The sequence below is a fragment of the Gorilla gorilla genome, chromosome 9 (genome assembly GCF_029281585.2).
Source record: "Gorilla gorilla gorilla isolate KB3781 chromosome 9, NHGRI_mGorGor1-v2.1_pri, whole genome shotgun sequence".
Taxonomy (NCBI): Eukaryota; Metazoa; Chordata; class Mammalia; order Primates; family Hominidae; genus Gorilla; species Gorilla gorilla.
Genome location: NC_073233.2, coordinates 5856705 through 5883741, shown reverse-complemented (window position 1 = coordinate 5883741; position 27037 = coordinate 5856705). Strand labels below are relative to the sequence as shown.

At 56.2% G+C, this 27037-nt stretch overlaps 1 protein-coding gene across 2 annotated transcripts; it reads left to right on the top strand.

Moving 5' to 3' along the window:
- Nucleotides 1-1991: 1991 nt before the first annotated feature.
- Nucleotides 1992-26197, top strand: LOC115933091 (double C2-like domain-containing protein beta). 2 transcript variants are annotated; one of them, XM_055355676.2, is made up of 8 exons: nucleotides 1992-2425; nucleotides 7934-8008; nucleotides 10013-10122; nucleotides 10662-10788; nucleotides 17120-17277; nucleotides 24391-24472; nucleotides 25318-25414; nucleotides 26010-26197. In XM_055355676.2, the coding sequence occupies exons 1-8, from the start codon at nucleotides 2306-2308 to the stop codon at nucleotides 26144-26146; spliced, it is 906 nt and encodes a 301-aa protein (XP_055211651.1). In that variant the 5' UTR covers nucleotides 1992-2305; the 3' UTR covers nucleotides 26147-26197. The 2 variants fall into 2 exon arrangements, with proteins under 2 accessions (XP_055211651.1, XP_055211650.1); XM_055355675.2 differs by lacking the exon at nucleotides 1992-2425 and having other exon boundaries at nucleotides 6743-8008.
- The last annotated feature ends 840 nt before the right edge of the window (nucleotides 26198-27037 follow it).

The window sequence follows — 27037 nt, the reverse complement described above, 5'->3', positions numbered from 1 at the left end:
TCAGCCTCCCAAAGTGCTGGGATTATAGGCATGAGCCACCACACCCGGCCATTTTTGTAGTTTTTGTTGCCATGTTGGCCAGGCTGGTCTCAAACTCCTGAGCTCAAGTGATCCATCCACTTCGGCCTCCCAAACTGCTGGGATGACAGGCATGAGCACCACACCAGCCACTCAAGGCCTGTTGTCTCTTAGTTTGCACACAGTTCCAACAAGTATCATCACCTGGTCTCATGGGAGAAACAATTATTGAATAGGTGAGAGCTGTCTGCGCCAACACAGACAAGTAATCTAATAGGAGTTTCAGGCTGATGTCAAAGGAAGAGGCAGAAACATGAAGAAAACCGAAAAGAGGGCCACCCGGGACCCTCTGGTGCAGGGGTTGCTTCGTGTCCCCTTTTGCCTCTGGACCATGACCGTGACATACGGAAGAGTCATCGTGGCCATAGCAATGACTCAGGTTATTCAGAAAAGTTTAAGTGACTATTTGTATGTTCTGTTCCCAAAGGCAGGGAGGGAAATGAGCCAATTGAGGACAGTTTCATTCCAGAATGGGTCTTAGAGAAGCCAGTACTGTTAGCTAGAAAATCCACCATAGGGATCTGCTCCTTCTATAATGATCTACTGAGCACCTCCTACACCCCAGGCACACTGTGCTGTGAGGTGGATACTACCGTTGTCTCCATTTTACAGATGAGCAAACTGAGGCATAAAGACGTTAGATAAGCTGGCCACACAGCAGGGAAGTGCACGCTGGGATTTGAACCGAGGAGACTGATGTCAGAGGGCAGGTCTTGCACCCCACACTGCTGCAAAGACAGAGACATGTGCCTGATCCGTGTTAGAAGGGGATGATCTAGACAAATGCCACTCCCATCACCAGCTCAGAATAAAGGACACTCCACACTCGTGGCCTTTCATTAGCCAATTTCCCTGCAGACCCAAGAAACTTTGTTATGCCTGGGCCCAGCACTCGCCCAGAGATCTGCAAACTTGTTCTATAAAGAAGGGCTGGATTGTAAATATTTTCAGCTGTGCAGGCCATAGGGTCTGCTTCTGAAGTAGGAAAGCAGCCGCAGACGAGATGTACATGATGGGCCTGGTCAGGTGTGGCCGTAATTGGATCTAGATCCATGTTGGGAGCCTAGCTCAGAGCCTGAAGAGCACAGTCTTTCAAGTTTGGCCTTCCCTTATCCCAGGATCACACCAGCCACTAAGCCTGCACCTGCTGGTTGGCCTGTGGTTGGAATCGTCACCTCCCCCAGCCCCTCTTTGCCATTGGCCAACTCCTACTCATCCCTCATGGCTCAGGTGAAGCATCACCTCCTCCAGGAAGCCTTCCCTGGTGGTCCCAATTCACATGGGCTCCCCATGGCTCCCGGCTCACCAGACTCTACTGTGGCAAATTATTTCCATTTGTTCCTCCCCTTAGGCTGTGCTTTCCTTGGGGTAGGGACTCTGCCTCACAGATGTCCATCCCCTAGAGTCTGGCATGTTGTAAACACTTCGTAAATAATGAAGGAATGTGACACCAGTTGACCAGCCCTGCAGCCTGGGAGCAGGCTCTGGGCTTCTGAAGCCATCTGTGAATGTGCATCTTGCTGTCTGCGGACTGCCCCCAAGCTCTGCCCCCCACCATCACCTCGGCCTTCATGCTGGGAGCCGCTTCTGCATGGAAAGCCACAGCTGCTATGAGTGATTGCCCCCGGGGAGGGAGGCAGCTGCACCCAATTATGGCTGCACCCTCCCCCTGGCTTTTGGGAGTTACCATTGCCATTGAGAGACTTGGGGGCAGCAGTATGAGGACTCAGCTGGCTCCTCACAGCCTGCTCAGGGTTCCCAATGGGCCAGAGAGACAGAGGAGCTGCCGTCCTGTGTGTTGGCTGGGGGACTGTTGAGCAAATCAGCTGATCTTCCTGGCCAGGGCCTGTCCCTCTCAAAGCCTCATCTCCTCCGCCTTGTGTGATCCTTGTGACATTTCACAGGTGAGGGAAACTGAGGCACGGGGCCCAGACTGGCAGTTGCACCAGGAGGGCAGGAACTCCTTTGGCTGGGTGCCCAGCTCAGGTGGGCCACGCACTGGGCCAGACAGGGAACTGGAGTGACCCACCTGACTTCTCTGGGTCTCAGCTCCTCCTCTGGAAAGTGGGGAGATTATTGTGACTTCCCAGGGTTGGGTGGGACTGGGAGGATGGGTGAGGGGCTGGCATAGAGCAGGTGCTTGGTTGGTGGCAGCCGCCATGGAACGGTGGCACCTGCCCAGGCCAGGCTCATCTGGTCTCACAGGGGCAGGCGAAGCCTCTCCAAGATGGGGCCAGGGTGGGACCTGTGCCCTCCTCTGTCCGCAGCCGCCCTGGGCACGCTGGACTTCAGCCTGCTGTATGACCAGGAGAACAACGCCCTCCACTGCACCATCACCAAGGCCAAGGTAGGCCCCGCCAGCCTGCCCCCAAATTCCCTGGCCCGGGGTCCTCGAGAGGGCCTAGGTCAGGGAGGCCAGACCACACCACTCCCCAGGTTCCTGTCCAGGCTTTTGGATGTCTGCGCTGTGTGGGGTGTGGGGCCAGGAAGGAATTCTTCTTTAAACCTTCTTGAATACCCATCCCCAAGAAAGGCCTTGGACAGTCAGGCATTGCGGGGAGCAAAGAAACAGATGAGAATGGGAAGATGAAGGCCTGGACCGAGGACCCTCGAGCCTGGGGAGGGGCTGCTGATAGGCAAAGAGAGGGGCAGGGTGATGTCTGTCCTGCAGGCCAAGGGAGGGCGGGTTGGGTGCTGGTGCCTCCAGGCCTCCCAGACGCCCTGAGGAGTGGGGACCCCACTTTGCACCCTGGAAGCCGAGCCACTGTAGGAGGCCGATGCCACTCCAGGCAGGGTGTCCAGGGCCTGAGCCCAGAGGCCCTCTGAGCCTCACTACGTGGGCTGGGGTTGTGGGTGCCTGTGGACCCCTCTGCAGCCTGGCCCGGTCCCTGGTGCTGCCCTCTGCAGCCTGGCCCGGCCGCTGGTGCTCCCCTCTGCAGCCTGGCCCGGCCCCTGGTGCTGCCCTCTGCAGCCTGGCCCGGCCCCTGGTGCTGCCCTCTGCAGCCTGGCCCGGCCCCTGGTGCTCCCCTCTGCAGCCTGGCCCGGCCCCTGGTGCTGCCCTCTGCAGCCTGGCCCGGCCCCTGGTGCTGCCCTCTGCAGCCTGGCCCGGCCCCTGGTGCTGCCCTCTGCAGCCTGGCCCGGCCCCTGGTGCTGCCCTCTGCAGCCTGGCCCGGCCCCTGGTGCTCCCCTCTGCAGCCTGGCCCGGCCCCTGGTGCTGCCCTCTGCAGCCTGGCCCGGCCCCTGGTGCTGCCCTCTGCAGCCTGGCCCGGCCCCTGGTGCTGCCCTCTGCAGCCTGGCCCGGCCCCTGGTGCTGCCCTCTGCAGCCTGGCCCGGCCCCTGGTTCTGCCCTCTGCAGCCTGGCTTGGCCCCTGGTGCTCCCCTCTGGCTCTGCCGCTCAAGCATGTGTCAGCTCCATGTTCTCAACTGTCCTGTTCCCTTCCCCTCACCCCATCACTCCCTGTGGGAGGAAGGTGCCAAAATTGATGTTCTCTCGCAAGGTAAGGGCCTGCATGGCCAGTAGAGTCTCCGTAGTAGTGCCATGGAAGGGCCTGAGTCAGCCCAGCTCAGATCCAGCGGCTTCCCACAGAGCTGCCTGGGCCCAGCCCCACCCAGCCTCCCAACCTGCAGGCCCCCTGCCCCTCCTCCCAGCCTGGCAGCGAGGGCTGTCCTTGGCACCATGGCCACCCAGCAGGACAGGCTACTGCGTGCCACCCCAGGCTGTCCCCCAGCCCAGCCTGGGCCACATGTGGACTGCCATGGGTAGGTGTGAGTGCCATCCACGCCAGCCTCAGGGCCCTGGTAGGGCACTGAGAGGCCTGCACGCTCCATCCCACCCCTGCCCTCTCCTCTAGAACCACCCATGCTATGACTCAGGGCATGTCCAGCCCTGCCTGGCGGGGTCTCCAGCCCACCCCTAGGAGCAGAACTGAGCATTTGTCAAACCCCAGCTGTGCCAAGGTAGAGACCAAGCTAGACCCTTCCTCCTTTCCCTCTGTCCAACTTTGTAGAGGTGGTCCAGGCCTGGGGACTGGAGAGGTGCCAGCTGCCAGGCCACTCTGGCCAAAGCCCACCCCTTCCTCTCTCCATGCCAGACACCAGGGCCTTCCCTTCCCAGCTCCAGGTGCGTTTGTGTGTATGCGCATACATGGCTGTATGTGTGTCTCTGTGTGTACATGTGTGGTACTGTGCGTGCACACATGTAATTGTGTGTCCACTTTGGGCTGTATCCCTCAGGTATCAGAAGTGGGGGTGGGAGGCCCAGTTCCTTCTCTGTGTAAATCCAGTTCTGTAGGGAAGGGGTGGTGCAGGCTGGGGAAGAGCTGGGGCTCTGGGCTGGGGTGTGGGGAGGGGCCCAGGGTGGGTGAGCTGAAGCAGGGCTGGCCTCTGGAGGGCCAGGGTGGGGGCTGGACACCCTGGGGTGCACCCTTGCTTGTCCCCCCTTAGAAGGGTCAGTCTCAGTTTGCCCATCTGTAAATAGGGTTGGTTGTCCCTGCCCTACATGCCTGTTGTGAGCATTAAATGAGTTAACACGCGGCCCCTGGCACTACCAGTTCTGGGAGACTTTTTATTTTTATTGTGGTAAAATACACAGATATACATTTCCCACCTCAACCACTTTTTTTTACTTCTTCCCTCAGCGCTCAACCATTTTTAGCATACAGTTCAATTGTGCTAAGTACCTTCCACCTTCACACTGCTGTGAAACCCATCTCCAGAGCCCTCTTCAGCTTGCAAAACTAAACTGGGCCCATTAAACAACAGCTCCCCCTTCCTCCTCCCCTGGCCCCTGGGGAGGCTGCCATTTGGCTTCCTTCTCTATGGATTGGACTATTCTAGGGACCTCATGTAAGTGCAGTCTCCCGGTATCTGTCCTTTTGAGTCTGCAGTCCCCGGGATCTGTCCTTTTGAGTCTGCCTTCTTTCACTCCGCAGAATGTCTTCAGGCTTCATCCCCATTGCAGCACGTGTCAAAACTTCCTTTTCAGGCTGAATGATACTTCAGACTAGAAAGCTCCTCTTCTGAACACTTCACCAGCAACAGCCTCTGAGAGGCCCAGGGCGGGGCAGGGCTAGGTTTTTGGGGAGAGGCTCTCCTCTCAAAGCCAGACCCCCCATCTGTTCCCTCAGTGCCAGTACCAGCCAGGGCCTCCCCCGGGGCCGCTTCCGCCCATCCCCCCTGTATTAGTCCATTTTCATGCTGCCGATAAAGACATACCTGAGACTGTGTAATTTATAAAGGAAAGAGGTTTATTGGACTTGCCATTACACATGGCTGAGAAGACCTCACAGTTATGGCTGAAAGTGAAAGGCACTTCTCACATGTTTGGTGGCAAGAGAGAGAATGAGAGCCAAGGAAAACGGGTTTCCCCTTATCAGGCCATCAGATCTCGTGAGATGTATTCACTACCTCAAGGACAGTGTCAGACCATGAGATCTCGTGAGACATATTCACTACGTCAAGAGCAGTCTGGGAGAAACCTCCCCTTGTGACTCGGTTATCTCCCACTGGGTCCTTCCCACAACCTGTAGGAATTATGGGAGTACAACTCCTGATGAGATTTGGGTGGGGACACCGCCAAACCACGTCACCTCCCGTGAGGCCCACCCCTAAACCATGGGATCAGTTTATGTCTCTTGCCAACTCCCAAGCTGGGGAGCATGTGCCCAAGGGCCCCACTAGCAGCTCCCTGCCCTGGAAACAGCCTCCCCACCTTCCCCTTCCGTGGACAGAGGTCAGGCTTCATGGGAGGCCAGCCCCACAGAAGGTGGAGGCACTGGCGGAACCCCAGGTCAGGGCCAGGGAAGCTGCCTGTTTGGGCACAGAAGTTGGTGGCAGCACAGTGACAGGGCCTCAGGCAGTGCCTGCTGGTCCTTTTGCTTTTGGCGAAATGTGTGGCTGCCCAGGGTGCTCAGGGAACTGCCGGGTGGAGGAGTAGAGAGCAGCAGCAGGGGCCTCGTCACAGTCCCGGGGTCTGAAGGACAGAGCAGGCATCCCTCCCGTCCCAGCATGACAGCGCCCCTCGACCCAGCCTAGCTCCCACGGGTGTCTCGGGGCACGGAGGTGGGACCACGAGAGCCACTGGAAAGACATACGCCAGAACATGTGGTGGCCCAGAGGTTTGTAAGTGAAACGTGTCGGGAAACGTGGCCCAAATGGAAACATTTTAAGCTACAACAAACAAATGTATAAGGACTGTAAGAATAAGACACAGCAGTCAGGCACTGCCTGGTCAGGCCGGGCCACCAGATTCCCAGAACTCTGCGCTTCAGGCACTTGGTGGGAGAGGTGCAAGGCAGGGTGAGGGAGTTGGGTTTGGAAGAGCAGCCTTGTCACCTTGAGCACGTGTAGGGCCACTGAGCCAGGCCCTGTCCCAGAGGCAGCCCCACAGTGCAGGGCACAGCTCAGATGCACCCAGCAGACCTCAGCCACTTCTCCGGCATCTCATGGGGGCCTGGCGTGCAGGGAAGGGAGCAAACCCTGCCTGCCAGGCCCTGTGTCCACACGGTCTCCCTCCCTCTCACTCCAGCCCTAGGAAGGTGGGATTATTACACCCCTGCCCTTTTTTTTTTTTTTAACTTGAGACAGGGTCTCACTCTGTCACCCAGGCTGGAGTGCAGTGGTGCGATCATGGTTCACTGCAGCCTCCGTGTCCCAGGTTCAAGCGATCCTCCCACCTCAGCTTCTCTAGTTGCTGGAACCACAGGCACATGCCACCCCACCCAGCTAATTTTTTAGTTTTTTGAAGAGACAGGGTCTTACTGTGTTGCCCAGGCTGGTCTTGAACTCCTGGGCTCAAGCGCTGGGATTACAGGCGTGAGCCACCGTGCCCGGCCAACCCCTTTAACAGATGATAAAGCTGAGGCTTAGCGTGCAAAGTAACTCATCCACTTCCCAGCTGGTGAACAGGAGCTGAGCCTGGAGCCCAAGCCAGCCAGGCCCCCAAACCTCTGCCCTTTGCCAGTGGCAGGGAAGTAGGTGGTTGGAAGCCCCTGCCGCATCCCCCAGAGCTCCGTCAAACCGAGGTGGGGTGGGCCTGGGAGGGAGCCCCAGCCTTCCCTTGGAGATGGGCCTGGTGTGAGCCGCCGAGCTGCCTCCCCGGCCTGGCTGGGTAGAAGCCCTTTGAATACTATCCTGGGGTTGCCGGCTGCACCCCCACAGATGCCACAGCTGCCTCCCTGCATCCCTGTGCACCATCCCAGAAGGAAACAAATGCAATTTTCAGAGACAAGAGCCTGCTGAGGTCAGCAAAGCCCCTCTCTGTCCATGCTTCTGTGTGCCTCTGGCTGTGCACGCGTGGCTGGGTTTTCTAAAAGAACCAAAGTGAGAGAGGGGTGCCATCTTGTGGAGGGACCCTCTGTGGCCAGTCTGCTTGTGTGATCTCTGTGGACTGACTGGGAGTTGTGACAAATATGGCCAGAAATGGGGCCTAGTCTCGGACTGTGTCCCGGGGTTACGTGGATTTAGGGTCAGTGAGGGGCGTGGCCACTCAGGAGGCCATGCTTGGTAGATGGGGGACGGGAGTCAGGATGATGGCAGGGCCTGAGCAAAGCGGGGTGGAGAGGGAGGCTCAGAGAAGGGGGAGCCACCTGGCTTCCAGGATGAGGAGAAGAGAAAGTCTGTCCTGACAGAGGCCCCATGACAGCTGCCCTGGGCCAGGATGTTTTGGGGAGGGGAGATTGCATCAGCATTGAGCCATCCTCACTCCCTCCATCTGGAGGTGTGGGGCCCGGGGGCTTCTGTGAAACGGGCCATGAATGGACCCAGCCAGGAGACCCAGGGGACAAGGGCATCTGCAGGCCCTGTCAGTTCCATCTCCCCGATTTCCAGTTCACACCGTTTGCTGTTCTCTGCCCAGGGCCTGAAGCCAATGGACCACAATGGGCTGGCAGACCCCTACGTCAAGCTGCACCTGCTGCCAGGAGCCAGTAAGGTGAGGGGTTCCACCCAGGCCTGCCCACCAGCTGCACCCGCCCACCACCTCAGGCAATGCACTCTGGTCCTTTCGCTTTGGGGCCTGGACTGGGCTGCGGGCACCCAGGGAGGACCACAGCTGCCACTCCCCTCAGAGTCCAAGCAAGCTGATGGGACCTCAACCATTCAACTGCACACAGAGCACCCAGTCTGCCCCACACCCTGTTGCCTCCTGGGGACCTCACGAGTCAGCGTTACCTACCTGCTGATCTGGGGAAACCCCAGGAGAATTTCCAGGCCAGCATTTTATAAGAAGCATTCTCAGCTGGAAGTTACTATTAGGTGCAAACAAAGGACTCCGTGGTTAAATAACATGGGGAAACATTGTTAAACAGGTTTCTGTACCACAGGACTTCTCAGAGCATCTAACGTGTTGATGGGCTGTTCCCTGACTCTCCGTAAGGGGGATGAAGTGGGCAGAATCTGCCCCATGTGTTTGACCACAGGATGCCCTGACTCTCCGTAAGGGGGATGAAGTGGGCAGAATCTGCCCCTCATTCCTACGCCGGATGACCCAAGCGTCCGACCACACATGTGCTCAGGGCACCAGCACAACAGGTGCATCTCAGACAGGAGAGAGAAAAATTGCTGTTAAATAAAAGCATCAAGGTGACCTTGGGCCATGGAAAGTCAGAACTTCATTAGACTTCCTTCTGTGCATCCTACACTTCAGTGCTGTTTTATTTTTAATCTCATGGGGCAGAGTCTGAGTTTACGTGGGGGCCTAAATGGGTAGGCCTGGGGCCCACAGCAGCCCAGGAGGACCACCCCAGAAGGGGCCTTTCCCCCTTCTCTAGGGAAGGCAGGGCTGTAGGAGAAATGGCAGTGCCCCACCACCTACTCCTGGGGAAGAAATGGGCTCCCCACACCGGGTCTTGATGCCCTTATGCTGCAAGAAGGGCTCAGGGATGTGAGGGCCAAGGGCGAGTATGACCAGGGAAGTGTGCTCAGTGACCCTTCATTTGTGGGACTGGAGCCGGCAGTGCATGGCTGCCCAGTTGTAGGAAGTCCCCAGGACTTTCCCTAGTGTTTTATAAAGAGCAGTCTCCTTACAAACAGCTCCTGAAAGCAATGGGAGAGAGGGATTCCTGTGCTCTTTCCACAGTGGGGAACCTGATGCTGCCACAGAGCTGGAATTGGAAGCCCAGGCTGTCTGACCTCCCAGCCTGGGCCGGGTGTGGCAGGCATCAGACCGATTCAGACAAGGAGCTCAGAGCCGCTGGCACAGGAGGAGGGAGTGGCAGCAATATTCCAGCTCGGAGAGGCCACCCCCGAGGCAGACCCAAGGACGGGATGGGTTCCAGGCAGAGGGGACGGTCCACAAAGGCAGGGAATGCCCTGGGAAGGAGACTCCAGTTCCACACAGGCCTCCTGCAGAACCTACCCTGTGGCATCGGGCTGGAGGTGGGGTCCTCCTTGGATGAGCCTCCTATGGCTGCTGCCAACAAATGACCACAAACTTCGTGGCTTAAAGCAGCGAGTTTACTCTCGGACTGCTCTGCAGGTTAGAAGTCCAACAGTGGTCTCTCTCTGGGCTAAAATCAAGGTGTTGGCAAGGCTGCATTCCTTCTGGAGCCCGGGGAGCCCACAGTTTCCTAGCTCTTTCCAGCTTCTAGAGGCCATCAGCCCTCCTGGGATTGTGGCCCCTTCCTCCACCTTCACAGGGGGCCCCATTGCATCTCTCTGGCCCCCTTCCTTGGTGACGTCCCTGACTGTCTTCTCTGTCCATTCTTCTGCTTTTAAGAACCCTGTGACCACGTTGGGCCAGCCAACAATCTAGGATAATCTCCCTATTCTAATGTCAGCTCATTACCAACCCTAAGTCCACCTGCAGCCTCAGTCCACTTGGCCATGTTGATAACACATTCACAGGCTCCAAGATGAGCATGTGGCCATCTCTGGGGGCCATTTTTCTGTTTGACACACACTTTGATGCTAATAAGATCATTTTTCTCTTCTCCAGGCAAATAAGCTCAGAACAAAAACTCTCCGTAACACTCTGAACCCCACATGGAACGAGACCCTCACTTACTACGGGATCACAGATGAAGACATGATCTGCAAGACCCTGCGGTGGGTGAGGGCCCCAGGCCGCCTGCTCCCTCCCCAACCCCCACTCCCACCCGGCTTTTCCTAATGAAGGCAGGACTGGAGGGTCAGATGGTCCCCTGTGGGTTCAACCTCATGCCAGCAACTCCAGCCTGGGGGCTTGAAGAAAGGCAGAAAGGTCTGCCCATGCCAATGGAGCCTGGTGGGTGGAAAAGGGTCACCCTGGCCCCAGTCCCCTGAAGGTGCTTCCTGGGGCCTCTCAGGGTGCTGGAGGTGGTTCCCTCCAGAGAACCGGCTCTCCCAGCCTCCTGGCTACTCCTGGCACTGGTTCTGCCTTCTCCTGTCCCCTCTTCCAACCTGAGGACACTTGTCCATGACGACAGTGCCTGATATCGTGCCACACTCTGCCCCTGTCAGGGCCCAGGCATCTTGTGCGTCTCCCACCCCAGACCAGGGCAGGGCTTGGGGCAGGAGAAGCCAGGGCTGGCCCTACCTGCGCACATCTCCACCATGCCCAGTGCGTCTGAGGCACTGGCTGTGCCCCTCACCACCGCCCCCGCTAGGATCTCTGTGTGTGACGAGGACAAATTCCGGCACAATGAGTTCATCGGGGAGACACGTGTGCCCCTGAAGAAGCTGAAACCCAACCACACCAAGACCTTCAGCATCTGCCTGGAGAAGCCGCTGCCGGTGAGAGGATTGATTGAGCACCTGCTGTGTACCTGGCTCGGTGGCAGGTGCTGGGAAGGCAGAACTTCCTGCCTGTGATGGGACTCATGAGGGGCAGAGTGAGAGGGGAGGGGAGACCAGGGAGGTGAGCATGGAGAGTCAAGGGGGTGGAGGTGAGGAAGGACCCTGGCTTTCACTCTGAGTGGCCACGGGAGGGTGCTAAGCTGAGGGATCACGGGGGATGACATTTTACCAGGCTCGCTGGCCTGGGCTCAGGATGGCTTGAAGAAGAGGGAGGAGAGGGCAGGAGGCCTGGGGAGATGGGGAGAGATGGGCACAACCCTGGCCTGACCTTGGCAGCGGTAGGAGGGCTTGATTCTGAACCGGATGTGCAGGCAGCAGATAGGACGTCCTTGGGTGAGGGAAGGGCAGATCCAAGGTTTGGGGCCTGAGCCACTGAAGCCTGAGGGGCTGTTTGCTGCGCTCAGAGGACTCAGCAGGGACCATGGGTGGACAGGACGTGCAAGGAGCACGCTTGGAACATGTTAGACCTGAGTGCCTGTGAGATACGCAGAGGAGACAGCAGAGTATCCTTTCCTAGAAATGGCATTTGTCTCAACGTTATGTCAGAACAGATTTGCCCCCGGCCTGCTCCAGCAGCTACGCCCTCTGAGTCTTGGTCTCTATGTCCCTCTTCCCTCCCCTATCCTCCCTTGTCTATGGCCTCACCTTCACCTGGTTCATAGGGCTGGTGAAGCCAGGAGTCCCCCGTGCCACTGGGGTCAAGAGAAATCCTGGGGCCTCAGCCTCCCAGTGTTCAGGACACAGGCGGAGGCACGGTCCCCTCGATGGCACGTTGTCCCCCTAAGAGGACTGGGCAAGGGGCAAGTTTGGGAGGACAGAGCCCGGTGGCTGTCCCCAGTGTACCCAGCCCCAGTGGGGCCCGGGGACGTGGACTCACCTCGAGCTTAGCCCAAGTCAAGCCCCTGGGGCGAGTCAGCCTGAGGCCACGGCTTCTTCCTAGAATCCCAGTTACTTTTGCAGAATTTGATCCAATTTTATTCCTTGTCACATTCTCTCCCCCTCAGACATTTGTGTGATGGATATAACTTTTCCTGTTTTATTATTAGTCACTAACCACAGGTAACCCGGTTTTTCCACATGGTCTATGTCACTTAAGAAAGGCAACATCTTAGGAGGCCAAGGCAGGTGGGTCATGAGGTCAAGAGTTCGAGAGAGCCTGGCCAACATGGCGAAACCCCGTCTCTGCTAAAAATAAAAAAATTAGCCGGGTGTGGGGGTGCATGCCTGTAATCCCAGCTACTCAGGAGGCTGAGGCAGGAGAATCGCTTGAACCTGAGAGGCGGAGGTTGCAGTGAGCCGAGATTGCACCACTGCACTCCAGCCTGGGTGACAAGAGCAAGAGCAAGACTCTGTCTCAAAAAAAAAAAAAAAAAGCAACACCAGCCCTGCCTTAGTGTTCCTGAGTTTTCATCACTGGCATAAACAAACAACCACGTGGGTATGTACGTGGGGTGTCAGCGTGTGTGTGTGTGTGCTCGTGTGTGAATTGTGTGTAAGAGCATATGTCAGTACGTGTCTGTGTGCGACAGTGTGTGTGTCCACATGTGTGGTGTGCGTTCGTGAAAGCATGTGCGTCCCTGTGCATGGCCATGATCAGGGTGTTGCTGGATGCGCTACCGGCTCATTGGTGCCATTCGGGGACTCACAGTGACCGCAGGAGTGCAGCTGGGGATGCACCCCTGGCAGTACAGCCACATTCTGGTGGTACTTTTATTATTATTATTTTTTTGAGACTGAGTCTTGCTCTGTCATCCAGGCTGGAGTTCAGTGGCAAAATCTCTGCTCACTGCAACTTCTACCTCCTGAGTTCAAGCAATTCTCATGCCTCAGCCTCCCGAGTAGCTGGGACTACAGGCGTGTGCCGCCACGCCTGGTTAATTTTTGTATATTTGGTAGAGATGGGGTTTCACCATATTGCCCAGGTGTCTCAAACTCCTGACCTTGAATGATCCACCTGCCTCAGCCTCCCAAAGTGCTGGGATTACAGGTATGCGCCACCACGCCTGGCTAATTTTGGTATTTTTAGTAGAGACGGGGGTTCGCCATGTTGGCCAGGCAAGTCTCAAACTCCTGACCTCCAGTGATCCTCCTGCCTTGGCCTCCCAAAGTGCTGGGATTACAGGCATGAGCCCCTGTGCCAGGCCTCTGGCGGTAGGTTTTAGAATTTACAGTCTGTGAACATTATCTGTTTTAAGGCAATACTGAGCAAGACCCAGTGGTCTTCATATGAAACAACCCGAAGTACAATGTCCCACCCCTGAAAAAAGAGCTAAAAATATGCCTGCTGGTTGGTTGGTTTTTTTTTTTTTAATGAGATGGAGTCTATGTCGCCCAGGCTGGAGTGCAGTGGCGCAATGTCGGCTTACTTCAACCTCCACCTCCCGGGTTCAAGTGATTCTTCTGCCTCAGCCTCCCAATAGCTGGGATTACAGGGGCCCGCCACCACACCCAGCTAATTTTTGTATTTTTAGTAGAGACGGGGTCTCACCATGTTGGCCAGGCTGGTCCTGTACTGCTGACCTCAGGTGATCTGCCCGCCTTGGCCTCCCAAAGTGCTGGGGTTACAGGCATGAGCCACTGTGCCTGGCCCCTGCTGGTTTATATTGTTTAATTTTCACACCACACACACTGACACAAGCAGCACAGGGCATTGAGGCCCTCACACACAAAGCTCTGCCTGAGCGGCAGATAGCGAGATCTCGCAGGCCTGGCCTGATCCACCAGGAATGGCTGCCTGAGCACTGTGTTGAAAAGGATTCTGAGGTGGCATTGGAGCCCAGGGCAAATGCTAGGATCGATTAGCCATGTCTGCTCTGGGCGTGGGAGGTGGCGAAGGTGGCCGGTGGGGCATGTATGTCTTCCCTGCTCAACATCCCTGCTCACGTCACAGGAGTCTCATCTCCAGAAAGGGTTAGATGTAGCCAGAGGGACTCACTTTGGTGTTAGGCAGGGCACGGTTGTGAGCAAAAGGAGGTGGCTGGGGCTGCTTAGGGGGCACGGTTGTGAGCAAAAGGAGGTGGCTGGGGCTGCTTGGGGGGCACGGTTGTGAGCAAAAGGAGGTGGCTGCGGCTGCTTGGGGGGCACGGTTGTGAGCAAAAGGAGGTGGCTGGGGCTGCTTGGGGCGCACGGTTGTGAGCAAAAGGAGGTGGCTGGGGCTGCTTAGGGGGCACGGTTGTGAGCAAAAGGAGGTGGCTGGGGCTGCTTAGGGGGCACGGTTTTGAGCAAAAGGAGGTGGCTGGGGCTGCTTAGGGGGCACGGTTGTGAGCAAAAGGAGGTGGCTGGGGCTGCTTAGGGGGCACGGTTGTGAGCAAAAGGAGGTGGCTGGGGCTGCTTAGGAGAGGAGCCTGTTAGAGTCCTAAGGGGATCCAGGGGGACACAGGGCTCAAGCTGGGTGTGTCCGTGTGGGCTCAAGCTGGGCGTGTCTGCATGGCTCAAGCTGGGTATGTCTGGGTGGGCTCAAGCTGGGTATGTCTGGGTGGGCTCAAGCTGGATGTGTCTGGGTGGGCTCAAGCTGGGTTTGTCTGAGTGGGCTCAAGCTGGGCATGTGTGGGTGGGCTCAAGCTGGGCATGTGTGGGTGGGCTCAAGCTGGGCATGTCTGGGTGGGCTCAAGCTGGGTATGTCTGGGTGGGCTCAAGCTGGGTATGTCTGGGTGGGCTCAAGCTGGGTATGTCTGGGTGGGCTCAAGCTGGGTATGTCTGGGTGGGCTCAAGCTGGGTTTGTCTGGGTGGGCTCAAGCTGGGCATGTGTGGGTGGGCTCAAGCTGGGTTTGTCTGAGTGGGCTCAAGCTGGGCATGTGTGGGTGGGCTCAAGCTGGGTTTGTCTGAGTGGGCTCAAGCTGGATATGTCTGGGTGGGCTCAAGCTGGGTTTGTCTGGGTGGGCTCAAGCTGGGTATGTCTGCATGGGCTCATGCTGGGTATGTCTGGGTGGGCTCAAGCTGTGTATGTCTGGGTGGGCTCAAGCTGGGTATGTCTGGGTGGGCTCAAGCTGTGTATGTCTGGGTGGGCTCAAGCTGGGTATGTCTGGGTAGGCTCATGCTGGGTATGTCTGGGTGGGCTCAAGCTGGGTATGTCTGGGTGGGCTCAAGCTGGGTATGTCTGGGTGGGCTCAAGCTGGGTATGTCTGGGTAGGCTCATGCTGGGTATGTCTGGGTGGGCTCAAGCTGGGTTTGTCTGAGTGGGCTCAAGCTGGGTATGTCTGGGTGGGCTCAAGCTGGGCGTGTCTGCATGGCTCAAGCTGGGCGTGTCTGGGTGGGCTCAAGCTGGGCGTGTCTGCATGGGCTCAAGCTGGATGTGTCTGGGTGGGCTCAAGCTGGGCATGTGTGGGTGGGCTCAAGCTGGGTTTGTCTGAGTGGGCTCAAGCTGGGTTTGTCTGGGTGGGCTGAGGGCATAGGAGAGAGGGTTTGGGGTGTGCAGCAGCCAGAAGGAAGAAGCCGGGTAGTCTCGGGAGGGCAAGGAATGGAGAAGCATCAGGCTGGCTGGGGATGGGGAGGCCTGGAGCTGAGATCTGCCTTGAGAGGCAGGCACTGGCAGCTGCTGAGGCAGGGAAGGCGCTGGATGGGCTCCCTACCTGGCTCCCAGCTTCTCCAGGGTGAGGAATGTACCAGAACTCTGTCTTCGGGGTTCTCCTGAGGGAGCCACATCCAGCACCCTGAGAGGCTCCAGGAAGCACCTTCAGGGAACTGGGGCCACGGTGACCCTTTTCCATCCACCAGGCTCCATTGTCATGGGCAGACCTTTCTGCCTTTCTTTGAACCCCCAGGCTGGAGTTGCTTGTATGAGGTTGAACGCACAGGGGACCATCTGTCCCTCCATTCCTGCCTTCACTAGTACAAGCCTCCAGTGGGCCCTTAGTGCCAGGCCCTTGCCCAGCCGTGAGGTATTAAAGATGACGCAGGTATTATCTGGATGCGGTGGCTCATACCTGTAATCCCAGCACTTTAGGAGGCTGAGGTGGGTGGATCACTTGAGGTCAGGAATTCGAGACCAGCCTGGCAGACATGGCAAAACCCTGTCTCTACCAAAAAATACAAAAATTAGACTGTGTAGTCCCAGCTACTCAGAAGGCTGAGGCAGGAGAATCGCTTAAACCCGGGAGGCAGAGGTTGTAGTGAGCCACGATCGTGCCACTGCACTCCAGCCTGGGTGACAAGAGTCAGACTCTGTCAAAATAAAAATTTACAGGTAGAGTTCCAACTTCAAGGAACTTAGGGGCTGGGGCAGACCCCTGAGGAAGCAGGGGGCCACACCAGGCCATGACAGGATAAACCCGAGGCAGTGGGCGTGCAGAGGGGACGGCCAACCCACCCTGAGGGTCAGAAAAGCCCCCCAGGCCCAGAAGGACCAGGAACTTATCAACGGTGAACACTGAGGAGGTCAGAGGAGGGTGCTGGAGCTGTGGATTAAGGGTGCGCAAAGGTGTGGAGGTGGGACCCGGCTTCAAAGCCAAGGGAAAGTCAGGGCGGGCTGTGAGGAGGACCTGGTGGAAGACCGTCCGCGGAAGCCGAGCGCGCCAGGCCGGGGGCTGCAGACCCGTGAAGGGCCGCTTAGCACTAATGTTAGGCTCTGTGTGCCTTGCAATCTGTGGCCACCATGCAGCTCTGTCCTTAGGGCAAAAGCAGCCATAGAGAAGCATCACGGAGCTGGCAAGGCTGCGTTCCAACAACATGGTGTTAATGGAAGCTGAAGTGTGAATTTCATGTCATTTTCATGTGTCACAAAATATTTTTCATTTCATTTTTCTTTCTGCTATTCCAAAAAGTAAGAACCAGCTGGGCATGGTGGCTCATGTCTGTAATCCCAGCACTTTGGGAGGCCAAGGTGGGAAGATCCCTTGAGCCCAGGAGTTTGAGATCAGCCTGGGCAAAATAGTGAGACCCCTGTCTCTATTTTTTTGAAAAAGAAATTGTTTAAAATAAGGGTAAGAGCCATGCTTAGCTCACATCCCACACAGAGCCAGGCGTCGGGCCTGATCTGGCCCCCGGGCTGCAGTTGCCAACCCCTGGGCTGGCCCTTGCTGGGCTGTGAAGGCCACCGTAGGCCACATGCAGCCAAGAATAGGGAGGGTGTGGGTGAGATCCAGCCCTGGAAGAGCCCTTGGGAGGGAAGAGATGACAGAAGGGCTGTGAGTTCACAGTGAGGCCACTCACCAGGGACCGTGACCAGGCCCGGCTGCAGCAGCTGGATGGGCGGGCTCAGGAAGAGGAGGCCAAGGACGGCCAAGAGAGGGGTGGGAGCAGGTGAGGACTGAGTGACCGTCCCGTCCAACAGGTGGACAAGACCGAAGACAAGTCCCTGGAGGAGCGGGGCCGCATCCTCATCTCCCTCAAGTACAGCTCGCAGAAGCAGGGCCTGCTGGTAGGCATCGTGCAGTGCGCCCACCTGGCCGCCATGGACGCCAATGGCTACTCGGACCCCTACGTGAAAACGTGAGTGTGCCGTGCATGTGACCACCTGCCACATCTTCACCTCCAAGGACGGGGGTCCGTGTGCCAGCTCCGTGGTCCCAGGTGGCAGGCACCCAGGGAGTACCTGAGGTACAGGGGCGCCTGCCACGTCTTCACCTCCAAGGATGGGGGTCCGTGTGCCGGCTCCGTGGTCTCAGGTGGCAGGCACCCAGGGAGTACCTGAGGTACAGGGGCGCCTGCCACGTCTTCACCTCCAAGGACGGGGGTCCGTGTGCCGGCTCTGTGGTCCCAGGTGGCAGGCACCCAGGGAGTGCCTGAGGTACAGGGGCGCCGTGTTCCCTGATGGGCTACCTTGGCAACTCCAGGGGTTAAGCATGGCCAGCCCATTTCACAGATGGGGAAACTGAGGGACAGAGAAGCTGAGTGGCTTCCCAGGGTCATGCAGATATTAGTTATCACCTGATGCTATGTCCAGGCCTCTCTGTGACTGAGGGGCCCAGGAGGGGCCATGAGTCGGAGGAGGGGACAGAAGGCGGGGCCAGTGCCAGGGGTAGCCAGGAGGCTGGGGGAGGATGCAGAGGAACTCTGCCAGGCCTTTGCAACTGCCCACATTTGCCCAGCCCTATACTGGGGCCACAGATGTGGATAAGAGTCCACCCAGCTCTACCAACAGGGCTGATGGTGGGCCTGGGGAGAGACACTAACTCAGGGGGCCATGCCAGGTGGCCTGGGCCACAGAGCTGTGGAGCTGTGAGCCTGGTCAGGAGAGGCTGTGTAGCTCTGAGAGCCAGGCAGGAGCTGGTGACCCTTTGGAGAGGGTGCTACAGGTGCCACAGTGACTACCGTCAGTGCTCGGGGCTCTTCAGAAACTAGGTAGGTATGAGTGTGAGCTCACAGGGAGACTCTGGAAAAGTGAGACTTGGGGAGGAATTTAGTTCAGCAGAAAGGAGGGGCAGGTGCTTCAGGGAGGGGGAATGACAGAGGGATGGCCCTGACCTAGGGGACACCAAGGACCCAGGTGACTAAGGCCTCAGGGACATCTTGGCACCATGAAGAGGCCAGTACTCCTCGTGGCACAGCTCTAGGGGCACCATTCCCATGGCCATGATCATATTTCTGTCACTTTAAAAATTGTATGTGGCAGGTGCAGTGAGTTACACTTACATTCCCAACACTTTGGGAGGCCAAGGCAGGAGGATTGCTTGAGGCTAGGAGTTTGAGACCATCCTGGGCAACATAGTGAGACCTCCATCTCTACAAAAAAATTAAAAATTAGCCTGGTGTAGTGGCATGTCCCTGTAGTCCTAACTACTTGAGAGGATTGCTTGAACCCAGGAATTTGAGACCAGCCTTGGCAACATACTGAGACCTTGTCTCTACAGTTAAAAATAGTAATAAATTAGGCCGAGTGCAGTGGCTCGTGCCTGTAATCCCAGTACTTTGGGAGGCCGAGGCGCACGGATCACCTGAGGTCAGGAGTTTGAGACCAGCTTGGCCAATATGGGGAAACCCGTCTCTACTAAAAACAAAAAAATTAGCTGGGTGTGGTGGCGGGCGCCTGTAATCCCAGCTACTTGGGAGGCTGAGGCAGGAAAATCACTTCAACCTGGGAGGCGGAGATTGCAGTGACCCGAGATCACACCACTGCACTCCAGCCAGGGTGACAGAGCGAGACACTGTCTCAAAATAATAATAAACAAATAAAAATAATATGACAATAATGGGATGGCCACTTTGGGAAGCAGCTGATAGTTCCTCAGAAAGTTAAACACAGAATCACCATTTGATCTGGCAATTCCACTCCTAGTTATATACCCAAGAGATAAGAAAAACATGTCCATCCTAAAACTTGTGCAGGAATGTTCATAGCAGCACTATCCACAACAGCCAAAAGTGGAAACACCCCAAGCGTCCATCCACTGATGAATGGATACACAAATGAAGTCTGTCCCTGCAGTGGAATATCAGCCCTAAGAAGGAGTGTAGCAGGTGCGTGGACTATCAGCCCTAAGAAGGAGTGTAGCAGGTGCGTGGACTATCAGCCCTAAGAAGGAGTGTAGCAGGTGTGTGGAATATCAGCCCTAAGAAGGAGTGTAGCAGGTGCGTGGAATATCAGCCCTAAGAAGGAGTGTAGCAGGTGTGTGGAATATCAGCCCTAAGAAGGAGTGTAGCGGGTGTGTGGAATATTAGCCTTAAGAAGGAGTGTAGCAGGTGCATGCTACACGGTGGGAGGACCTTGAAAACAAGATGCTAAGCGAGAGAAGCCAGACACAGACGGCCACGTGTTGCAGGACTCTATTTCTATGAAGTGTCCAGAATAGGTCAACCCACAGAGGCAGAGACTAGATTTGTGGTTGCAGGAGCCAGGGGAAGCTTGAGGGGACATGGGCAGTGTGTAGAATGTGGTACTATGAAGTTAAAAATGAATAAATTTGAACTAGAGGAATTATTGTAACATGGACAGCTGTCGAAAACACAACAAACGACACACACAGTAGGATACTGGTTTGCGTATATATGTGTTTTTTCTTCTGACTTGTCATTGACTTGAATCTCACGCGTATATATCCTTGCAGGAGGATATGCAATCTGAAGCCAAAATGGTGTGATTTTTTTTTTTTTTGAGACAGAGTCTTACTCTGTTGCCCAGGCTGGAGTGCAGTGGCGTGATCTCAGCTCACTGCAACCTCTGTCTCCCAGGTTCAAGCAGTTCTCATCCCTCAGCTTCCCAAGTAGCTGGGATTACAGGCATGCGCCACCATGCCAGGCTAATTTTTGTATTTTTAGTAGACGGGGTTTCACCATGTTGGCCAGGCTGGTCTTGAACTCCTGACCTCAAGTGATCCACCCACCCTGGCCTCCCAAAGGGCTGGGATTACAGGTGTGAGCCACTGTGCCCGGCCTATGGTGTGACATTTTTAAACCAGTTTCAATGCCCACCTGCCAGATGGACAGGAATTCCAGGGTCACCTGCTGGGTTGCCCAGAAAGCAGAGTCTTACCTGCTGTGACAGATGGTCTGGTCAACTTCCACAGGCAGGTGGGGGGCCATCTGGGCAGGGCCTGTCCACTGTACCACAAGCTCCTCCCTGCCACAGGTGGCTGTTGTGGGTGCTGCTGGACCCCTGCAGCTGGGTCCCACCTGCCAGCCGTGGGCCAAGTCACGTGGCCTTTCAAAGACAGGCCGAGCTGTGGGCCACTCCCTATATCTGAGCCACGCCTCACCTGAGACCTCCACGTCTGTTTCAGACACCCTGGGTGAGACACGAGGGCTGCTGCTCAGGGCTCCTCAGGGGTCCCCATCTCTGAAAGGCCCCTTCATGGACCAGGGGCCTCTTCCTCACTAAAGCAGAGGAAATAAGGGCACAGATTAGATGGTAAGAGGGGCACCCCTCAGCTGCATCCTAGACCTGGAAGAGAGTGTGGCCTGTGCCCCAGAAGAAAGGGAGGGACGTATCTAGCGGTTGATGCTGAGGGCCAAAGCTAGATGGGTCAAGGCCTTTTGTCTGCACTATTATTTTTATTTGTTTTCTTTATTTCTTCCTTTCTTTTTTGAGACAGTGACTCACTCTGTCACTGGGCTGGAATGCAGTGATGCGATCACAGCTCACAGCAGCCTCAAACTCCTGGGCTCAAGCAGTCCTTCCCCCTCAGCCTCCTGAGTAGCTGGGACTACAGGTGTGCACCACCATGCCTGGCTAGTTGTTTTTTGTATTTTTTGTAGAGACTGGGTTTTGCCGTATAGGCCAGGCTGGTCTCAAACTGCTGGACTCAAACGATCCTCCTAGCTCGGCCTCCCAAAGTGCTGGGATTACAGGTGCAAGCCACCATGCCCAGCTAGCACCATTATTTTTATAAAGCTCATCTCTGGTGATACTTGCCCCAGTTTCCCCAGGCTGGAAGTTGACCCCAGGCCCAGCTCTTGAGGGTTTGATGGAAAACCCCAGGAGTAGCAGTGCCTGTGACAATCGCTGACATGTCAAGTTACATGTAATATCCCTGAGCTGCGCGATGGCTGCGTGTGACGCGCTCAGCAGCCTGTGCTGTCGCTCCTGTTGTTATCTCCATTTCATGCCAGCGAAAATGGCAGTAACTGGCAGCAACGTGCTGTGCCACCCTGGGCAACTCCCTTCTCTGGCTGTCTTATGTATAACCAGAAGGGGTTTCTTCTCAAAGCCACAGGCAAGCAGAAGGCACTGTGCAGAGGGCTCAGAGGTACGCGGCACAGGGCGGCTCTGTGAGCCCCGGTGGCCAGGACCACTGTCCTGACAGCAAGGGAGGGAGAGACGCCACAGGGTGGGCCTCAGGGGCTTTGCAGGGTGGGCTTGTGCCAGAGTAGGGTGTGCTCAGGGAGGGTGCTGAGGGATCTCCCCAGAGTGGTCAGATGAGGAGGGAAGGGCACTTCTGGTAGGGAAAATAGCAGAACAGAGGGCAACGCTGGCGGAACTGTCCATGGCTGAAGGTGCCGAGGCTGGAGCCTGTCGTGGAAGTCTGGTGGCTGAGTGAGGGGTCACCAGATGGGCACAAGTTGTCCAGGCTGAGGGTGCAGAGATCCCAAAACAACTTTCCTTCCAGGGGCTTGTGAAGGCAGGGCACGCAGGACCCTTCTGTCCCTGCTCCTCACCCGTCACCAAACAGGCCAAGGACAGTTCACAGCAGACACAATACCAATACGTAGAGAAATGGCCAAGGAGCATAGTAAGTAACTAAGGAAATCCGCTGTTTCCGGGTGGCGGGCTTAGGGGAATCCCCCCAAACTTTTTTTAAATCAGGTTTATTGAGGTACAGGTTGAGCGTCCCAAAGCTGTAAATCCAAAACCCCAAACATTCCAAGCACCGACATGACGCTCAAAGGGAATGCTCATTGGCGCGTTTGGGATTTCAGATTTTTGAATTTTTGAGTTAGGGATGCTGAACTGGTAAATATACTGCAAAGATTACGAAATATGAAAAAATCCAAAATTCAAAACATCTGGTCCAAGCATTTCAGATAATGGATCCTCAACCTGTATCATTCATATCCAGTGAGTTTTTCTTTTCTTTTCTTTTTTTAGAGACAGGGTCTTGCTCTGTTGTCCAGGCCAAAGTGCAGTGGCGCAATCATAGCTCATTGCAGCCTTGAACTCCTGGGCTCAAGCATCTTCCCACCTCAGCACTGTGAATAGCTGGGACTACAGGCATGCACCACCATGCCCAGCTAATTTTTAATTTTTTGGTAGAGATGGGGTCTCGCTGTATCACCCAGGCTAGTATAGTCTTGTTTCCACCACCAGAATCAACATAGAGAATATGACCCCAGAAAGTTCCCTGGCCCCAGGCAACCACTCACCTGTTTTCTGTCTCAATAGTGTTGCGGTTTCCAGACTTTCCCATGAAACAGTCAGATAGTGTGTTGCCCTGTGAGTCCGGCTTCTTTCACACGGAGGAATGCGTTTGAGATTCATCTGTCAGTTGCATGTACCAAGAGTTTGGTCCTTTTTGTTGCTAAGTGGTCTTCCATTGTGTGGGTAAACCACAAGTTTGTTGTTGATGAGTTCCCCAGTTGAAGGGCGTGTGGTTGTTTGCAATTTTTGGTGATGGTAGAAAGCTGCAATGAACAGGTTTTTGTGTGGACATATGTCTTCATTTCTCTCTCCTAATCCCAACTTTTGTCCACATGCATTTTCTAGTGCTTCTGTAATAAACCAGTATTATTTATGCCATGAAAGTCACAATTTTAAAATATGCAAAGTAAAGCAACTATGAGATATCATTTTCTGCCTGTCAAACCAGCAACGAGTTTTTAAATGATAGCATTCAGCTTTGTCGCAGGCACTGTGTGTCAACCATGCAGCCTTTCTGGAGAGGAACTGGGCAGAATAAGCTGGACATGGGCATGTCTTTGGGCGGTGCCTTCACTTCTAGGGATGCAGGTTAAGCTGGACATGGGCGTGTCTTTGGGCGGTGGCTTCACTCCTAGGGATGCAGGTATTCGCTGGACAGATGTTTGTTAAGCTCCCTGGTGCCAGGCCCAGGGAGTTGGTCATGGGTGAGACCCCAGAGACCCCAGAGCACATTCAGCAGGGACAAGGCAATTGTCATGCAATTATCTATGCAGGAACAGGGTGAGAAGCTTTGCAAAGAAGTTGGGGACCTCTTGTCCCCTTCTCCAGCCTGCATATGACCTCCCTGTCATAGAGAAAGGAGTCTGAGCCTGGCTTTCAAGCACCACACTTGTGCTTGCGGGCTGTGTGACCTTGGGCAAGTCACTCCCCCTCTCTGAGCCTCAGAGGAAGACAGCTGTTCTGCATCAGAGTCTAAGGCCTTAGTGGCTGTGGAGGGAAGAACATCTAGGTGGCCTCCCTGTGACTGCACAAAAGGTCTTGTCCTTCCTCAAAGCTCCAATGGAGGTAGTGGTGATGGTTGTACAACTCTGGGAGCCTACTAAAGGCTACTGCATTTTACACTTCAGAAGGATGGATTTTATGATATGTGAATTATATCTCAATAAATCTGCTATTTTATAAAAGAAGCTTGAGGCCGGGGGTGGTGGCTCACGCCTGTAATCCCAGCACTTTGGGAGGCCAGGGCAGGTGGATCACCTGAGGTCAGGAGCTAGAGACCAGCCTGGCCAACATGGTGAAACCCTGTCTCTACTGAAAATACAAAAATTACCTGCGCATGGCGGCACATGCCTGTAGTCCCAGCTACTCTGGAGGCTGAGGCAGGAGAATCACTTGAACCCGGGAGGCGGAGGTTGCAGTCAGCCATCTGAAAAAAAAAAAAAAAAGAAGTTTGAACAAGAGACCAACTCTGCTAAAAACTCTGTTCTGGTGGGAAACGTGAGCTTTATGAAAATTAGACTTCCAGAAATGAGGAAAAACCCCTTTCCTAGGGGGATGGAGGGCGCCCCCCAGGGTTAACTTCAGGAATGTGTGTGTGAACAGAAGTGCGATGGATGAAGGGACCACTTGCTTCTCGAAAACAACGTCTCGCCTTTGCCACAAAATAGCGTTGGGAAAATCCAATGACTAGGACAAAAGAAGGGCCCAGGAATCTCTCTCCAGGGACAGAAAGCTCTTTGAATACCTGCTGGCTTGATCTATACCCCATAGCATGTCCCCATCCTCTGCCTGTCCATTGGATGTAATTCCAGATACCTGAGGCCAGATGTGGACAAGAAATCCAAACATAAGACAGCGGTGAAGAAAAAAACCCTGAACCCGGAGTTTAATGAGGTGTGAGGGGCTGGTGAAGCTTCATGAAGGCCATTCCTCTGCCCCACAGCAGTGGGGGTGTGGCTGGGTTTTCAAAAGGTCATGGCGCGATGGGGAGGGTGGTCAGAGACGGTGGGGAGGGGCCGCACCAAACCACAGACACAGGGGAGCTGGGGGACCCCTGGAAAGCTCTTAGCAGGACTTGTCGGATGTAGGGCTGGGGGGAGGGAAGTGTTGAGGGGAGTCCTGGGTTCTTATGGAGGCAACAGGGCAAAGAAGGGGTGAGAAAGATGGGGAGAAACTCTGTGTGGGGCAAGGGGACTCGAGACACCCTGGGGCCCCAGGAAGTCTTCCGCCCAAGGCGGCAAGTATGGCTGGAAATGCGGATTCCCCCCAAGGAACAAGAAGGAAAGAAGAGCAGAGGGGCTTTGGGTAGAGCCCACGCCACACCAGTGATCCAGAGGCAGGCAGGGGAGGTCGAGAAGATGCTTCCAGAGAGTGAGGGGAACCCCGGATGGAAGGGAGGGTCCCACAGAGAAGGGAGGGGTCAGCAAAGCCAGGCCCCAGAGAGGCCCAGGATGACAAGGACTGTGGGGCGTGCAGTGCCTCTGCAGTCAGGAGGCTCCCGGGGTGTGGGGAGAGCAGGCTCAGGGACAAGGAGCAAGCGGGCGAGGGGACAGGGGCCCTGAAGACCCCAGTGGAGCTCAGGGGGAAGTGGGCGAGACATGTGAGCATCCACCCCTCATCCACTCTGAGCACTGATCACCCCCGTCCCTCCTCTTTCCCTACACCTCATACCCCTCCTGGCCCCCGGCCAAGGCCCAGGCCTCGTGGCATCAGCCCTAACACTCCCTTCTTGCCAGCAGGAGTTCTGTTACGAGATCAAGCATGGGGACCTGGCCAAGAAGTCCCTGGAGGTCACCGTTTGGGATTACAACATTGGAAAATCCAATGATTTCATTGGTAAGGGGGCATAGTGGGAACACCGTCTCACTGTGTGCCTGTCCTGGATCAGGCCACAGCCCCTCTTTCCTGGTCCATGGGGAAAGCTGGAACCACGGACCACCTGCCCCTAGGTCAGGGGCCTCAGACCTTCTCCAGCCTGACCCTTGTGCCCCAGGAAGAGACAGACCCAGAGATGGAAGGAGTTCTGGGAGGGTCACACAGCACTCTGTGGTGGAGCACAGACAAGAGACAATGATGGGCAGTGCCTCGGGCTGGACTCTGAGCCCTAGAGTCCCCAAATTCCCAGTGGGCCTGGTGGCTGCGCATAGTGGGGCTGCCTGGCCCTTTCTCCCCTCTTCAGGCCCCCATTCCTTGACCCCTGATGCTGCCTCTGCACCCTGCCCCTATCCCTGCCCTGGTGGAAGAGAGACAGGATGGCTGGGCCCTGACGGGGCCAGAGTGTGGCATGGAGGTCAGGTCCTGTTCATGCTCAGAACTCAGCGGGCAGTGGGAGAGGCTGGCCTTCGAGCACAGAACCTGGGAGGGGGCATGGGCCCCACGCCTGGGAGTTGGGGGTCCCTGTGCCCCAGCTGCCCCTCCTGTCCTCCTGCAGGTGGTGTGGTTCTGGGCATCCACGCCAAGGGGGAGCGCCTGAAGCACTGGTTTGACTGCCTGAAGAACAAGGACAAGCGCATCGAGCCCTGGCACACGCTCACCAGCGAGCTCCCAGGGGCCGTGCTCAGCGACTGATGCCCACCCGCCACTGCTACCCCTGCCGCCACCTGTGCCTAGCACTTCCGGCCCCGGGCTTCCCCAGCAGCCACCAAGGCCTGTGGCCCCCACACTGGGGGAGATCCAGAACCCCTGCTTGGACACAGAGCCACTGCAGTCCCCGCTCGGAGGATGTGGAGGGCTCAGCCACTCTGGGACGGGGAGGGCAAGGAGCTGGGGTGGGGGGCTCTCAGCCCTCTGGCGCCCAAGAGGCCGGTGGTGGAAAGAGACCTCAGCACCTGCCCAGGGGAAGGGGACACGCCCATCTGGGAGCAAAGACCCTTCTAGAGGCCAGCCCTGGTTGAGAGGACAGGAGTGTGGGGGTGCCTTGGCAGACAGTGGGAACAGAGGAGGGAGGTGGTGAGCAGACAGACAGGTGGAGGATGGGACCTTGAAGACTGGCTGCTCCAGCCCAAGAAAGCCTGACTGCATCCCTCATCTCCTTCGCTGCTGGACAGATGGAAGAAGCGGGCCTGCCGGCCGAAAGTCTGCCAGAGTTCCCGGAGGCTCCTGATGACGGGTAAATTGGCACATGCTTCACTCAATTATTCCACAAGCCCTGGGGGTGAATGAGACACAGGGCCTGCCCTCAGGGAGTTCCCATCTAGTCAGGAAGCTGGGAACAAACCATTCCAACTGGGGTGAGAAATACCAAGACCAGCTTGGCCAGTCTGCAAGTACTGTGGGCTCTGTTGACTCTGCCGGGAGGTCAGGGAAGGCTTCCTGGAGGAGGCGGTGCTTCCGTAAGGCCTATGGAGGGTGAGTGGGGGCTTCTAAAAGCAGTCCAGGCAGTGGGAGTGGTCTAAAACGGCCTGGAGAGAGAAAGCCAATGGGGCCGGGGTGCTGTGGACCCAGGGTCTCCTCTCCAGG

Excerpts from the sequence above, each read along its gene's own strand:
- LOC115933091 (XM_055355675.2), top strand. The coding sequence starts at position 7,736 with ATGTTTTGGGGAGGGGAGATTGCATCAGCATTGAGCCATCCTCACTCC. Across the intron at positions 8,009-10,012 it reads TGCTGCCAGGAGCCAGTAAG|GCAAATAAGCTCAGAACAAA; the intron begins GTGAGGGGTTCC and ends TCTCTTCTCCAG. Across the intron at positions 10,789-17,119 it reads GCCTGGAGAAGCCGCTGCCG|GTGGACAAGACCGAAGACAA; the intron begins GTGAGAGGATTG and ends CCCGTCCAACAG.